Source organism: Kogia breviceps, chromosome 10 (genome assembly GCF_026419965.1).
Source record: "Kogia breviceps isolate mKogBre1 chromosome 10, mKogBre1 haplotype 1, whole genome shotgun sequence".
Classification (NCBI taxonomy): domain Eukaryota; kingdom Metazoa; phylum Chordata; class Mammalia; order Artiodactyla; family Physeteridae; genus Kogia; species Kogia breviceps.
The window spans coordinates 2392801-2408039 of record NC_081319.1 but is presented as its reverse complement, the minus strand read 5'-3'; the positions used below and the strand labels follow the sequence as shown (position 1 = coordinate 2408039).

General features: G+C 49.8%; 1 protein-coding gene across 1 annotated transcript in view; it reads right to left on the bottom strand.

Annotated features, from left to right (window-relative positions):
- The window catches only part of CFAP92 (cilia and flagella associated protein 92 (putative)), a 72294-nt gene that overhangs the window by 27442 nt on the left and 29613 nt on the right, over positions 1-15239 (bottom strand). Inside the window, exons 9-10 of the mRNA XM_067043089.1 lie at positions 13816-14000; positions 4411-5324 (exon numbers count right to left, since the gene is read on the bottom strand). Of these exons, the coding sequence (XP_066899190.1) occupies positions 4411-5324; positions 13816-14000 (1099 nt within the window). The remainder of the gene's footprint in view (positions 1-4410; positions 5325-13815; positions 14001-15239) is intronic.

Sequence of the window (15239 nt, the reverse complement as noted above, 5' to 3'; positions counted from 1 at the left end):
ACTATGGAAAACACTTTGGAGGTTCCCCAAAAAGTTAAAAAAAAAGAACTGCCGGGCTTCCCTGGTGGCGCAGTGGTTGAGAGTCCGCCTGCCGATGCAGGAGACACGGGTTCGTGCCCTGGTCCGGGAAGATCCCACATGCCGCGGAGCAACTAAGCCCGTGAGCCATGGCCGCTGGGCCTGTGCGTCCGGAGCCTGTGCTCCGCAACGGGAGAGGCCACAACAGTGAGAGGCCCGCATACCGAAAAAAAAAAAAAAAAAAAAAAGAACTGCCATATGATCCAGCAGTTCCACTTCTGGGTATTCATCCTAAGGAAACAAAAACACTAATTCAAACAGATATCTGCATCACCGTGTTGAATGCAGCATTATTTTACAATGGCCAAGATACAGAAACAACCTAAGTGTCTGCTGATGGATTAATAAAAAGAAAAAAAGAAAGAAAATGTGTTCATTTACGCAATGAAACATTATTCCATCATAGAAACAGAGAATCTTGACAGTAGGGGCAACGTGGGTGCGTCCCCAGGGCATCACAGTGAGTGAAATAAGCCAGAGAAAGACAAATACCAGATGATCTGACTTACACGTGGAATCTAAAACAACAGAAGCAAAACAGTAAAAACCCAAGCTCACAGGTACAGAGAACAACCTGCTGGCCGCCCACCCAGAGGCGGGGTGTGTGCAGTGAGCAAAATGGATGAAGGGGGGGTCAAGAGGTTACACATTTAGCTCAGACATTTCGTTACGTACGGCACTGTGCCTATAGTTCGTGCTACTGTATTGCATATCTGAAAGTTACTAAGAGAGTAGGCGTTAAACATTCTCATGCTTACAGACATTCTCATGTTTTACAAAAAACTCTGTCACTTGTAAACTGATGGATGTTAACTAGACTTACTGTGGTGATCATTTCCCAACATATACAAATATCGAATCATGAAGTTGTATACCCAAAGCTAACATACTGTTACAGGCGAAGTATACCTCACTTTTTTTAAAAAAGGGAGGAACTCAATCTAAACCTTGCACTTTATCCAAAAAGTAACTCAAAACGAATCATAAACTTAAAAGGAAACCATAAAACCATGAATCTTTTAGAAGAAAACAGAGAAAAAATACTCAAGACCTAAGGCTTTGTGAAGAATTCTTAAACATGTTCTCCAAAAGCATAGTGTATAAAAGCAAAAATAATCAATAAATTGGACTCTATCACAATTCAAAACTTTTTCTTTGGAAAAGATAGTTTTAAGATGATGAAAGAATCACCGCACAGAGTGGCTCCCCCTAGCCTTGGTGCCCGGAGTTTTCATTGAGGCTCCGTTAATGATTGGCTGATTGACTGATTGATTGATGGCCCGCACAGCAATCCCAGTCTCCGTGTCAGGAGGGGGCGTGTCTTGATGCGCCAATGGCCAGGGGCACGGCAGGGGGTGGCAGGCAGCAGGAGGCTACCCCGGGGCTGGCTATCTGCCCAGGAGAACTGAAAGCACGCATCCACACAAAAAACGTGCCCATGACACGGCATGACCCAAAGCCCCTGCCCGAAGTCACGCTGTCGGTCCTTCCGGCCCCACCAAGCTCCATCCTGTGACTCTCTGGTGACGCTTCAGCCTAAGATCCAGTGTGGTCAGCCCCCAACCTAACCAAAGACACTCCTATCAGGCATGACACAGATCACCTCCCAGAAGCCAAGGGCAAAAGCCAGACGTCTCTTGGGCAAGGCCAAGTTCCTTCCTACACACCATGAAGTTCACTCTTTTGAAGTACGATTCCTGCCATTCGGGGAGAGCGTCCTGGGAGCTTGTCGGCAAACCCTGGGGGCTTCTGCAGAATGCACTCACCATTCTGTCTCTAGAATCGATTGTTGCTCTGACCTACAGATCCCAGACTTGAGCTGCACCGCGCCCCAGCTCTAGCCAGCCCCGTGTGCTTCAGACTGGCCCCCGGAGTCCTAGCTGGCAAGAGCCAATTCCTTAACATTTATCCTGTTGCTGTTTGCCCCGGATTCGGTGGTTTCTGTACACGGACAGACTCCTTGGTTTGTTGAACGTCAAGGGGAGATTCTGACAGCAGCCGAGGGCCTCTGTTCAGTCCTCAATGGGCTTTTCCTCCAGGTGCTGGACTTGTCCCTTATCCTGAATGCCACTCAATGTACAAAGGTATATAGAGTTATAGCACCCCCCCTAGATTTTCTCTAACTGTTTAATACATTGTACAGTGTTTAATACATTGCACCCTGAAAGCTGTCTCTCCACCTTTATTTCAAAAATCTAAACACAGGGCCAGCATATACTTAAGTTCAGTATTTGATGGTGAAATTTAAATTCGAATAAAATAGTATACCCCCCCCCAAATAAGTGTACAATTCAGCAGTTTTAGTATACTCCCAATGTTGTGCAACCACAAACACTGTCTAATCCTAGAACATTTTCATCACTCCCCACTTCTCCTGCACCCCTCCTCTCAGACCCTGGAAACCACTGATCTATCTCTATGGACTTGACTATTCTAGACATTTCATATGAGTGGAATCATATAACAGGTAGCTTTTTATGTCTGGCTCCTTTTATTAGCATAATATTTAAATTTATTTATTGTATTTATTTTTGGCTGCGTTGGGTCTCTGTTCCTGCACGCGGGCTCTCTCTAGTTGCAGCGAGCGGGGGCTACTCTTCGTCGCGGTGCGCGGGCTTCTCGCTGTGGTGGCTTCTCATTGCAGAGCACAGGCTCTAGGCGCGCGGGCTTCAGTAGTTGTGGCGCACGGGCTAAGCTGCTCTGCGGCACGTGGGATCTTCCTGGACCAGGGATTCAACCCGCGTCCCCTGCACTGACAGGCGGATTCTTAACCACTGTGCCACCAGGGAAGTCCCTCTTAGCATAATTTTTAATTGAGGCATAGTTGATTACAATATTAGTTTTAGGTGTACAACAGTGATTCAAAATTTTTATAGATTATGCTCCATTTATAGTTACTACAAAATATTGTACTGTGCTGTACGATAGATCTTTGTAGCTTATTTATTTTACATGCAAGTCTGTACCTCTTCCTCCCCTACCCCTATCTTGCCCCCCCCCCTCCCCACTAGTCACCACTAGTTTGTCCTCTCTGTGAGTCTGTTTCTTTTTTGTTGTAGTCACTAGTTTATTTTTTATATTCCACGTGTAGGCGGTAACGTACAGTGTTTGTCTTTCTCTGTCTGACTTATTTCACTTAGGGCAATGCCCTCCAGGTCACTTAGCATAATGAGTTTTTGTTTGTTTTGGTTGAGTCAGGTCTCAGCTGCAGCAGGCGGGCTCCTTAGTTGCAGCTCACCGGCTCCTTAGCTGTGGCAGGCGAACTCTTAGCTGTGGCATGCATGAGGGATCTAGTTCCAGGACCACGGATCAAACCCGGGCCCCCTGCGTTGGAAGCGCGAGTCTTACCCGCTGCACCACCAGGGAAGTCCCCTAGTGTAATGTTTTTGAGGTTCATCCGTGTTGAAGCATCTGTATCAATACTTCATTCCTTTTTGACGGCTGAATGTTATTCCATGGTATGGATGTTCTGTTCATCAGCCGATGGACATTTGAGTTGTTTCGCTTTCTGATTATTATAAATAATGGTGCTGTGAACATCCATGTGCACGTTTTCGTGTGTATGCACGCTTTCAGTTCTCCTGGGAGGATAACCAGCCACGAGGCAGCCTCCCCGCCTCCCCTGCCCCCATGCTCTTGGCCATCAGCACATCAAGACAGGCCCCCTCCTGGGAGGACAGAGTCAACATCTGGACTTCCTGCTGTTGTCAGCATCTGAGTCCTGGGGCATCTGAGCTCTGAGAACAGATAGGGGGGGCCTCCAGACTAGAGAAGGAAGGCGCCATTGATCCAAACTAGGATAGCTGCATATCATGCAAGAAAAAAGAGAGTTATCCCGTCACCAAAGCTAAAGAACGGAAGGACCACGAGGGGCCACCTGCTGCAGCCCAGAAGCGGACACTTCCGTCGCCTCTGCACCGTCTCCAGGGGGCGGCCACCGGGGGTGCCTGGGCCTCCAGGGAAGGGGACTTCTGCAGCGTAAGCAGCCCTCCAGCCTCACGGTAATCCGCCCGGACTCCCTGGGGACGAGCCGACGTCTGCGCCCCTGTGGTGTCCCCCTCGGGCCGTGCAGAACACTCTGCCCCCTGCCGGCCGGGGGCGCCTCAGGAGTCTGGAGGCGGGACCCAGTTTCCGGAACCAGCCTCCCTTCCACGTACCCCTGAAGTCTTCGCTTCACCCAAAGGCAAGCGGTCCTCCCAGCTGCTGAGCTCCGCGAGGCGCCTTATAGAAACCCCAACACGCACCGAGTCAATAGCTCCCTCGACAGTCGGAGACACGGAACCCGAGCTCGGCCACCCCTCCCCACCCGGAAAGGCGGCGCGAGCTACCTACCGGCTCTGGTGGCTCTCCCACAGCCGCCTCAGGCCCCCGTCGGCCAAGCCCTCCAGGACGAGGAGGTGGCCCCGCCCGTCCAGCAGGTGGAAGCCGGTGAGCACGTCCAGGTGTGGCCGCTCCTGGATCTCCGCCCGCATCCTCCAGGCGGTCGGGCTCGGCTGGCTGCCGTCCCCGGGGCGGGGCTGCGGGCCCAGGGCGCCGGCGTTGATCACGGCGACGTCCTGCAGGAGGCCGCGCAGCAGTGAGAGCTCGCTGGAGGTGAACGCGAAGATGACGCGGCCAAGCCGGGGGGCGGCGGGGCCGGCGTGCGGGGCCTCGGTCTCGGCGGCGCTCAGCGGCCCCGCCACGCCCACCCGCAGCTTCAGCCGGCAGCCGGCCTCCAGGTACTCGCCGGCGGGCATCGGCTCCGGGCCGCGCCGCGGGCCCTCTCCGGGCGCCCGGAAGCCCACCGCCTTCCTGCTCCTGCTGTCGTGGCTGGGGCGCGTGGCCTGAGGCTCACAGCTGTGGACGGGGACGCCCAGGTTCAAGAACTTGTGGCCAAGGAGGAGGTCGGCGAAGCTGACCTGGGCAACCCCGTAAGGGTGCCACGTCTTATCCCGGGTTTCAAAGGGGCTGCTCTCCGTCTCCTTCGGGGAAATCAGCGTCTGGAGGTTGAGGTACGCATCGAGCGGGTCCTCCCCAAACAGGGCGGGCTTGCGGGAGCAGCCCTCTGACTTGCGGTCCCGGTCGTGAACTTCCACCACCATGGGGGGGCCCTCCAGGTATTCCCTCAGGTCGCTGGGGTGCATGGCCCCAAGGAAGATGACGTTGACGTCCCGGAAGTAGACGTGGGGCCCGTGGGGCCGGCCCTCAGTCCTGTGCACCGGGGTCCGGTGGAACTGGTACGTGCAGTACACGGGGGTGCACAGCCGCTGCGAGAGAGCGGGGGCGGCGGTCACGGGTGCAGCCGCGGGCACCCCCTGCCGGCCCCCCTCCCCTCCAGGGGGCCCCGGGCCCCCACCCCGCGGCTCAAATCCCGGCCCCAGGCTCACCCCCGGCAGGCCCTGCAGCCCCTGCGGCCCGTGGTTCCTCATTCGCAAACCCCGAGGACAGAGCCCACCCAGCAAGGCCACCGCGAGGCCCGCGAGCCACGCGTACAGCGCTCGGCTGGCCGCTGAAGCCGCTGCTTCCCCCCGACGGCCAGCGCCATGAGGACAGGCCCCGTGCCCTCCTCCCGTCCCACGGCCGGGCACGGAAAGTGCGGAGACGAGGGGCTTTTAGAACAGAGAATCCGTGCTTCCCAGACACGCATCTGGAGGGCCGGCATGGCTCACCTCTAGCATATGAAGTGACCCAGCAGAACGTGGGTCTGGGGTTAAGAGGCCTCGCAGGCTGAGCTGGAGGGGGGGGGGGGGGGCTGTGTCGGGCCAGAAACGGGGAACCTTGTGCGTGCTACAGCTTTCTCCTCAGGAGCTCACCGTTACACAAGTGTGTGGTCTGAATGCACACTCCAAGGGTACTATTTATTTTACTATTTCTTTTGCCATTGATGCTGAAATTTTCTTTTAAAACAATCCTGGGTTGGTAGGGCTCCCAGGTACCTGGCAGAAATAATTAAGAAAACCTTCTGGAGAAATCCACTTCCAACCTAGGCCTCGAAGAATTCCCACAGAGAAAGTTCCATCAAACATGGGATCGTAGTAAAAACCACAAAACTCCTAAGGGACAAGGGTTCCACTAGCAAAACCAGATGTACAAAGGCACAGGTATCAGAATGATCAGGTACATAAAATAAATCTATTTGTTCGGTTTTTAAAAAATAAAAGTATATCATCAAGGTCAAAACTACTGTAATTCTCTTTACTAGCAATGAAAATTCTAAAACTGAAAATTTTAAAATATCACCTACAACAGCATCAAAACAAAATGCTTAGGAAGAAATGAAAGATGTTTAAGACCTGTACACTGAAAACTACAAAACACTGCAGAGAGAAATTAAAGAAAATCTAAATAAAGAAATATACCATTTTTATGGTTAGGAAAACGCAATTAATTCTAGAGGAATCATAGACCTAACCATTAAGGCTAAAATCATACCTTTGCTAGAAGAAAACACAGGGTAGTATCCTCATAAACTTGGGGTGGAAAGAAGATGTATTTGCTATGACACAAAAAGCACTGATCATAACAGAAAAAGTTGATAAGATGGACTTCATCAACGACACTATTCAGGGCTTCCCTGGTGGCGCAGTGGTTGGGAGTCCGCCTGCCGATGCAGGGGACACGGGTTCGTGCCCCGGTCCGGGAGGATCCCACGTGCCGTGGAGCGGCTGGGCCCGTGAGCCGTGGCCGCTGAGCCTGCGCGTCCGGAGCCTGTGCTCCGCAACGGGAGAGGCCACAACAGTGAGAGGCCCCCACATACCGCCAAAAAAAAAGACACTATTAAGAAAATTAAAGTCAAGCTCCAGATGGGCAGAAAATACGTACAATGCATATGTATGTGACAGAGGACCTGTATCCACAATATATTAATAAAAAGAATATCTATACATCAGTCATCAAAAAGAAAAATAAAAGAGGAGCTTTCAAATCTGGTTAAATGGAAGAAGCACACCCACACTGCACCTCCCACTGAATACAACAGAAAGCATGCTTCAACTAAGAGTCCGCATGCCGCAACTACGAAGCCCGCATGCCGCAACAAAGGTCCCGTGTGCCGCAACTGAGATCCGGCGCAGCCTAAATAAATAAATAAATACTAAAGAAAAAACACCCTAGAGAGGTACACGGAGCAGCTTCTGAAAAGTAAAAGGCAGTGCGCAGCTTGGAGAAAGAGACCAAACCCAGTGAGTTTCCTGGGTTTTATTCTCTTCCTGCATGTCCCAGACTAGACGCAAAGGAAGCCTGAATGCCAGAATTATGCACCAGGCAAGGAGAGACAGAGCTCCCTTTCTGTTCCAAGGAATGGGGTGGGGGGAACCTTATGAGACAGAGAGAGTGGAAGGAAATCCCCTATTGCTTTTCTCTCCTGGACCTGCCCTCCAGCAAGTTCACGTTCCCAACCTGTAATCTCTTTGCAGAGGCAGCAGCTGGGCAGGCAACTGAAAATCTGAGTGAGGGGAATCCTCTTTGAACAGATGAACTGCGATACAAACAGTGTATCAAAATGTCCTGTTCCTTGGATCTCATGCTTGACGGATGGTCACCGAGCTCCTGTTTGTACCAGGCCCCGGGCTGGGCGCCGGAGACGCTGACACTACGGTCCCTTGTGCGGGCGACTTCGGCCCACTGGGGACATGAACTAAACATCAGGTCATGCGGTTTAAGTGACAGACTAAACACATACATCTGGTCACACCCCTCACCGAACTCCCCTAAAACCAGAGGGAATTTTTTTTTTAAGACGTAAACATACAAGGACAAGGAGAAGAGAACAGAAGCCAGCGTGAGCGCTGGGCCAGTGGCGAGGAAGCGAGGCAGACACAGCACAGGTGAGGAAGCCAGATCCCGAGCATGTATTGGAGAAGCCGAGAACCAGCCACATTCTTGCAAAATCCTCGAAAGACTTAGGAACTGGCACGGCCCAGCATCTCTGGATCTGGGTGTCACAGGGAAGAGCCCAGCAAGGGAACCGGTGCAAGTCCCCTGAGAAGCCATCCGGCCCAAGCGCCCGCCCCTCCCCTACTGCTTGGCGGGAGGCTGTTAGTTGGCTGTGCAGGGTCCTGAGAGCTTCAAAACACTGAAGAGAGAAAAGAGGAGACCTGCACCAGTGGAGAGGCACACTGAATTCAGGGGTTGGAAGGCTCGACACAGTAAGACGTCAGTTCTCCCCAGACCGATCTATGGATTTAATGCAAAGCCGGGCAAAATCCCAGCACAAGTTTTTGTAGATAGGGACAAACTGATTCTAAAATTTATATGAAAGGGCAAAGAAACTGGAAGAGCTAACACAATTTTGAAAAAGAAGAATAAAGGATGAAGAAATAGACCTCTACCAGTACGGCCAACTGATTTTTGTCAGAAATGCAAAAGAAATTCAATGAAAAAAAAAAAAAAAAGGCTTTTCTACAAATGGTGCTAGAACAGTTAGTCATGTGTATACAAAAGAAAATGAACATTAACTTAAACCTTATACATAAATGAACTCAAAACTGATAATAGATCCAAATGTAAAACTATAAACATATAGAAGAAAACCCCTGTCACCAGGGGTTAGGCAAAGAGTTCTTAGATGTGACACAAAAACACAATCCGTAGAAGACAAAAATGTATGATTTGGACTTCATCACAATGAAAATGAGAGAATAAAAAGGCAGACTACAGGCTGGGAGAAAATATCTGCAAAGAATATATCCCAAAGAGGACTTGCATCCAGAATAGATTTTAAAACTCTCAACTCAACAACAGAAAAACTAAGAACTCAGTTCAGAACTTCCCTGGTGGGCCTGCCAATGCAGGGGACACGGGTTCGTGCCCCGGTCTGGGAAGATCCCACATGCCGCGGAGCGGCTGGGCCCGTGAGCCAAAACTACTGAGCCTGCGCTCTGGAACCCGCGAGCCACAGCTACTGAAGCCTGTGCTCCGCAACAAGAGAAGCCACCGTGATGAGAAGCCCACGCACCACAACGAAGTGTAGTTCCCTCTCGCCGCAACTAGAGAAAGCCCGTGCATAGCAACGAAAACCCAATGCAGCCAAAAATAAATAAATTTATTTTTTAAAAAAAGAACTCAGTTGAAATGTGGGCGAAAACTTGAATTGACACTTCACCAAAGGGGCCATAAAGTGGCAGATAAGCAGATTAAGAGATGCGTCACATCCCTCTGCGCCGGGGAAAGGCACGGTCATCCCCGATGAGATAACACTGCATGCTCAGTAGAGTGGCCAAAATTAAAAATGAAACACTGACAATACCAAGGTCTGGGGAGGACAGGGAGCAGCTGGAACCCGCGCACACCACTGGTGAGAATGCAGCCAAACCCTCTCCGCGGAGCCCGGGAAGCCCACTTGTGGGCATTTATCCTGAAGAACTGAAGGCTTATGTTCACACAACAGCATGTACACAGATGTTTCAGCAGCTGCACTCATAACTGCCCCGAACCAGAAACAACCTAAACATCCTCCATGGGTTAGCGGACAGAGACGAGACTGCGGTTACGTCCAGCTGCAGAATACGGCTCAGCAGCACGAAGGGATGAGTTCCAGCTTGCGGGAGTCCCACCGGCATCGCGCTCAGTGAAGGAGGCTGCGCGTGTTGTTCCCCGCTGGAGCGCAGGTCGTCAGTGTGGGTGTTACGCAGTATATAACCCCATCGGTACGACAATCTTCAGCGGTTAGAACTATCACGACAAGCACATCTGTGGTTGCCGGGAGTGTGGGTGGGGAAGCTGTGGTCATAAAGGGCTAGTACAAAGGAGTCTGGGGGGCGGTCACAGACGTGTTCTGCAGCCTCACTGTGGTGCTGACAACACACATCCACACATGAGTTGAAATTTACAGAACTGTACACCAAGAGAAAATAGTCCATTTTGTAGGACATTTTGTAGGATATTTTTACTTTTCTGCTTGCTATTTTAAAAATTTAAAAAAAAAAACCCAGAGGGTCTCTGCAATGAGGGACAGCTAATGGCATTCGGCTCCTATCCAAACCAGATGTATTAGGTGACCAAATGCTCACGGACCATCCAATGCGGACCCCACGTCCTTTTCATCCCTTGGCTACCAGACCCTTACCCTCCAGGCGGGCAACTGGGAGAGACCTCCAGAGACCGACCTTGAGGTCCCCCCACCACCAGCCCACCCAGGCCACCACAGCAGGGGCTCAGAGCCCGCAAAGCCCACTCAGCACCCAAGGCTGCTTCTGAGGCCCCCATTCTTACCTATGAGCAGCAAGCCAGGGGATGAAGACAGATGTGACAATGGAGACCAAACAAACAGAAAACCAACTTGAGGAAACAAGGACTGTGCAAACAGGGACGGCGACCCACGAGGCAGGAAAACGCTGCTGAGTCGGCCACCCCAGGGCCATCCTCTGATCCGTGATTCTCTAGGAGGACCTCAGGACTCGGCTGTGGTTGGACCCACAGCTGGGCTTCACAAAGGCCAGAGGAGACCAGGCAAAACCTGCCAAGGGAAAAGGGCTGCGAGGCAAGGCAGGGGGACAGGCACCAGCTCCCCATGGCCTCCTCCTGTGTGTCCCAGGATGCACCGAGCTGCTGCACAACTGACTGTGACAACTCAGGTGACGTACTGTCCACCAGGGAGCTCACTGGAGACCTAGCACCCAGGGTTTTGATTGGGGCTGGGTACTAGGCTCCCCCAGCCTGTGTCCCAATATGCCAAGCGCCCTGGAGGAAAGCATGGTCACCACTGCTGGCAGAAACAGTCAGACCCAGGAACCACTCTCATCAGAGAAAGATTCAAGTTCCTAGACACCTGCCAAGGGCCAGCCTTTCAAGCAGACCTTTTTAAAGACAGTCACCTTGGCAATCTAGATTCCACACAATCCCTATTAAATTACCAATGGCATTTTTCACAGAACTAGAACAAAATTTTTTAAAATTTGTATCAAAACACAAAAGACCCCAAATAGCCAAAGCAATCTTGAGACAGAAAAATGGAGCTGGAGGAATCACACTCCCTGACTTCAGACTATACTACAAAGCTACAGTAATCAAAACAGTATGGTACGGGCACAAAAACAAAAATATATAGATCAATGGATCAGGATAGAAGGCCCAGAAATAAACCCATGCACCTATGGTCACCTAATCTGTGACAGAGGAAGCAAGCATATAAAATGGAGGAAAAAATCTCTTCAATAAGTGGTGCTGGGGCTTCCCTGGTGGTGCAGTGGTTAGGAATCCGCCTACCAGTGCAGGGGACACAGCTTTGTGCCCTGGTCCAGGAAGATCCCACATGCCACGGAGTGGCTAGGCCCATGAGCCACAGCTACTGAGCCTGAGCGTCTGGAGCCTGTGCTCTGCAACGGGAGAGGCCACGACAGTGAGAGGCCCGTGCACCGTGATGAAGAGTGGCCCCTGCTCACCGCAACTGGAGAAAGCCCTCGCACAGAAACAAAGACCCAACACAGCCAAAAATAAATATAAAATAAATTAATTTTTAAAAAGTAAGTGGTGCTGGAAAAACTGGACAACTACATGTAAAAGAATGAAATTTGAACACTCCTTAACACCATACACAAAAATAAACTCAAAATGGATTAAAGACCTAAATGTAAGACTGGATACTATTAAACTCTTAGAGGAAAACATAGGCAGAACACTCTCTGACATAAACTGCAGCAATATCTTTTTGGCTCCACCTCCTAGAGTAATGAAAATAAAAACAAAAAATAAACAAATGGAGCCTAATTAAACTTAAAAGCTTTTGCACAGCAAAGGGAACCAAAAACAAAACAAAAAGACAACCCACAGAATGGGAGAAAATATTTGCAAATGAAAAGACCAACAAAGGATTAATCTCCAAAATATACAAACAGCAGCTCATGCAGCTCAATATCAAAAAAACAAACAACCCAATTTAAAAATGGACAGAAGATCCAAACAGACAATTCTCTAAAGAATACATACAGATCGCCAAAAAGCACATAAAAAGATGTTCAACATCTCTAAATCAGAGAAATGCAAATCAAAAATACAATGAGGTATCACCTCACACCGGTCAGAATGGCCATCATCAAAAAAATCTGCAAACAATAAATGCTGGAGAGGGTGTGGAGAAAAGGGAATCCTCCTACACTGGTGGTGAGAATATAAATTGGTGCCACCACTATGAAGAACAGTATGGAGGTTCCTTAAAAAACTAAAAATAAATCTACCATATGACCCAGCAATCCCACTACTGGGCATATATCCAGAGAAAACCGTAATTCAAAAAGATACCTGGGGCTTCCCTGGTGGCACAGTGGTTAAGAATCCACCTGCCAATGCAGGGGACATGGGTTTGAGCCCTGGTCCAGGAAGATCTCACATGCCGTGGAACAACTAAGCCTGTGTGCCACAACTACTGAGCCTGTGCTCTAGAGCCCACAAGCCACAACTACTGAGCCGGTGTGCCACAGCTACTGAAGCCCGTGCACCTAGAGCCCATGCTCCACAACAAGAGAAGCCACCGCAATGAGAAGCCTGCGCACCACAATGAAGAGTAGCCCCCGCTCGCCTCAACTAGAGAAAAGCCTGCATGCAGCAACAAAGACGCAATGCAGCGTCTTAAATAAATAAATTTATATACATTTTTTTAAAAGATACATGTACCCCAGTGTTCACTGCAGCTCTGTTTACAACAGCTAAGACAAGGAAGAAACCTAATTGACCATCGATGGATGGATAATTTATCCAGGAGTGGATAAAGAAGTTGTGGTACATATACACAATGCAATATTACTCAGCCATTAAACAGAATGAAATAATGCCATTTGCAGGAACATGGATGGACCTAGAAATTATCCTACTAAGTGAAGTAAGTCAGACAGAGGACCAATATCATACGATATTGCTTATATGTGGAATCTAAAAAAAAATGGTACAAATGAACTTATTTACAAAACGGAGAGTCAGAGATGTAGAAAACAAACCTATGGTTACCAGGGGACAGGGGGGAGGGATAAACTGGGAGATTGGGATTGATATATACACACCACTATATTTAAAATAGATAACTAACAAGGAGCTACTGTCTAGCACAGGGAATTCTACTCAATACTCTGTAATGATCTATATAGGAAAAGAATGTAAAAAGAGTGGATATGTGTATATGTATAACTGATTCACTTTACTGTGTACCTGAAACTAACACATTGTAAATCAACTATACTCCAATAAAAAATGTTTTAAACTGAAGGAAAATGATTTTTTAACCTAGAATTCTATACCCTAACTATCAATCAAGTATAAGGGCAGAATAAGGATATTTTCAGACACAGAAGATCATAAAACAAGTATCTCCCATTAACCTCTTCTCAGAAAGCTACAGGAGGATGTGCTCCAGCAAAATCAAAAAGGAAACAAAGCAAGAGCAAGACATAGAATCCAGGGACAGGGACCCAACAGGAGAGGAACAGGGGACTCCCAAGGTAAACAGCAGCACTAAACTAGCTGGTTCAAAAGCAGTGAGCACTGGGTGAGCACCGCTGCTGTAACAAGGAAGCATAGGGCTCCTCCTGAGCTGAGGGTTGCTACCTGCACCTGAAGAACCCTGTGGTGTAGCAGAGGAGACCTCACACTCGATAACTCCTGATCCCAGGAACCTAATCTCTTTGCTGTCTGGCTGTGAGATCCTAGATGAGGAAATGGAGTTGATGATCATACGTCTAATGCAGGGCCATTGTGGGTGAGGCGCGACAGGAGATGGACAGGTGGCTGGGAAAAGCAGCTCTCAAACCAGCTGGCCTGGCTCACTCTTACCTCCAGTTCACCGAAGGACACAGGCCGTGAGGGAAGGCAGGAAACACACTTGATCTCTATGGTCAGGGGGTTTAAGTCCCGCTTTTGCTCTTCAGTCATGAGGGGAACTTCTGTTTTTAGGGTCAAAAAACAATCTGAGACGTTGGCCGACACCCCACTGCCACGACTCACGACAGTTTGCCATCCTGCGGGGAGATACACACAGCGTTAGAATGTTACTCAGAACGACCCCGAGACCGCACGGGAGGGATCAGGCAACCTGAGAGCCAAGGATAAAATTACATAGAAAAGAGGAAAACTTTAAAAAGTAATAATTGGGGGCTTCCCTGGTGGCGCAGCGGTTGAGAGTCCGCCTGCCGATGCAGGGGACACGGGTTCGTGCCCCGGTCCGGGAAGATCCCACATGCCGCGGAGCGGCTGGGCCCGTGAGCCGTGGCCGCTGAGCCTGCGCGTCCGGAGCCTGTGCTCCGCAACGGGAGGGGCCACAACAGTGAGAGGCCCGCGTACCGCAAAAAAAAATAATAATAATAATAATTGGGAAACACCTACAGGCAGCATGTCTGCACACCACTTTTTCAACTGGGGTCCCATAGGTTCTCGAAGACAATTTCATCTTGTGATTTAACCTTGATGATCACTGTGATATAAGCATTTCCGGAATCATCTATAGGCTACAATCAGGAACAATGACGCTTGGGTCCCACCCCCAGTCTCATGGGCTTGGTCTGGGCTGTAGCCTCCACACTGGGATGTTTAAAATCTCTCCAGGTAATTCTGGAAGCACCAGACTTGTGCTCCGAGTCCCATAGTTACTGGCCGTATGTGGATATTTATGTTTAAATTAATTAAAATTCAATATAATTTAAAATGCACTTCCTTCGGACTTCCCTGGAGGTCCAGTGGTTAAGACTCTGCGCTTCCACCGCAGGGGGCACAGGTTCAACCCCTGGCCGGGGAAGTAAGATCCCACATGCCGCGCAGCATGGCCAATAAATAAATTAATTAATTACATAAAAGGCACTTCCTTCATCACCTGAGTTCCACGTCACACGCTCAGCAGCCACGTGTGGCTATATGCACAGACAGGGAACAAGTCCTTCACTGCAGAAAGCTCTGGAGCACTTCTCCAGTCAGTTCTCTTAGACTAGCACACATTCAGGAACAAATAACAGCAGTGACCGTGTTCGGTGCCCAGCGGTGTCCCTTCCACTGTTGTAACCCAGGGAGGGAAGTGTAGGCACTGCCGTAGAACACAAGTGGCACATTGCAGCCAAACCCAGCCGGGCACGCCTCCTGCCGTGACAGCTGTGCAACAGTGCGACTGCAGAAAAGGGTGGGTGACCTGCCCACTGCAGGGCACGTGGGCGGCTGTGAGAATACTTTTCTGACAAAAGGGGCCCATACATTTCACCAGGTGGAGAGAC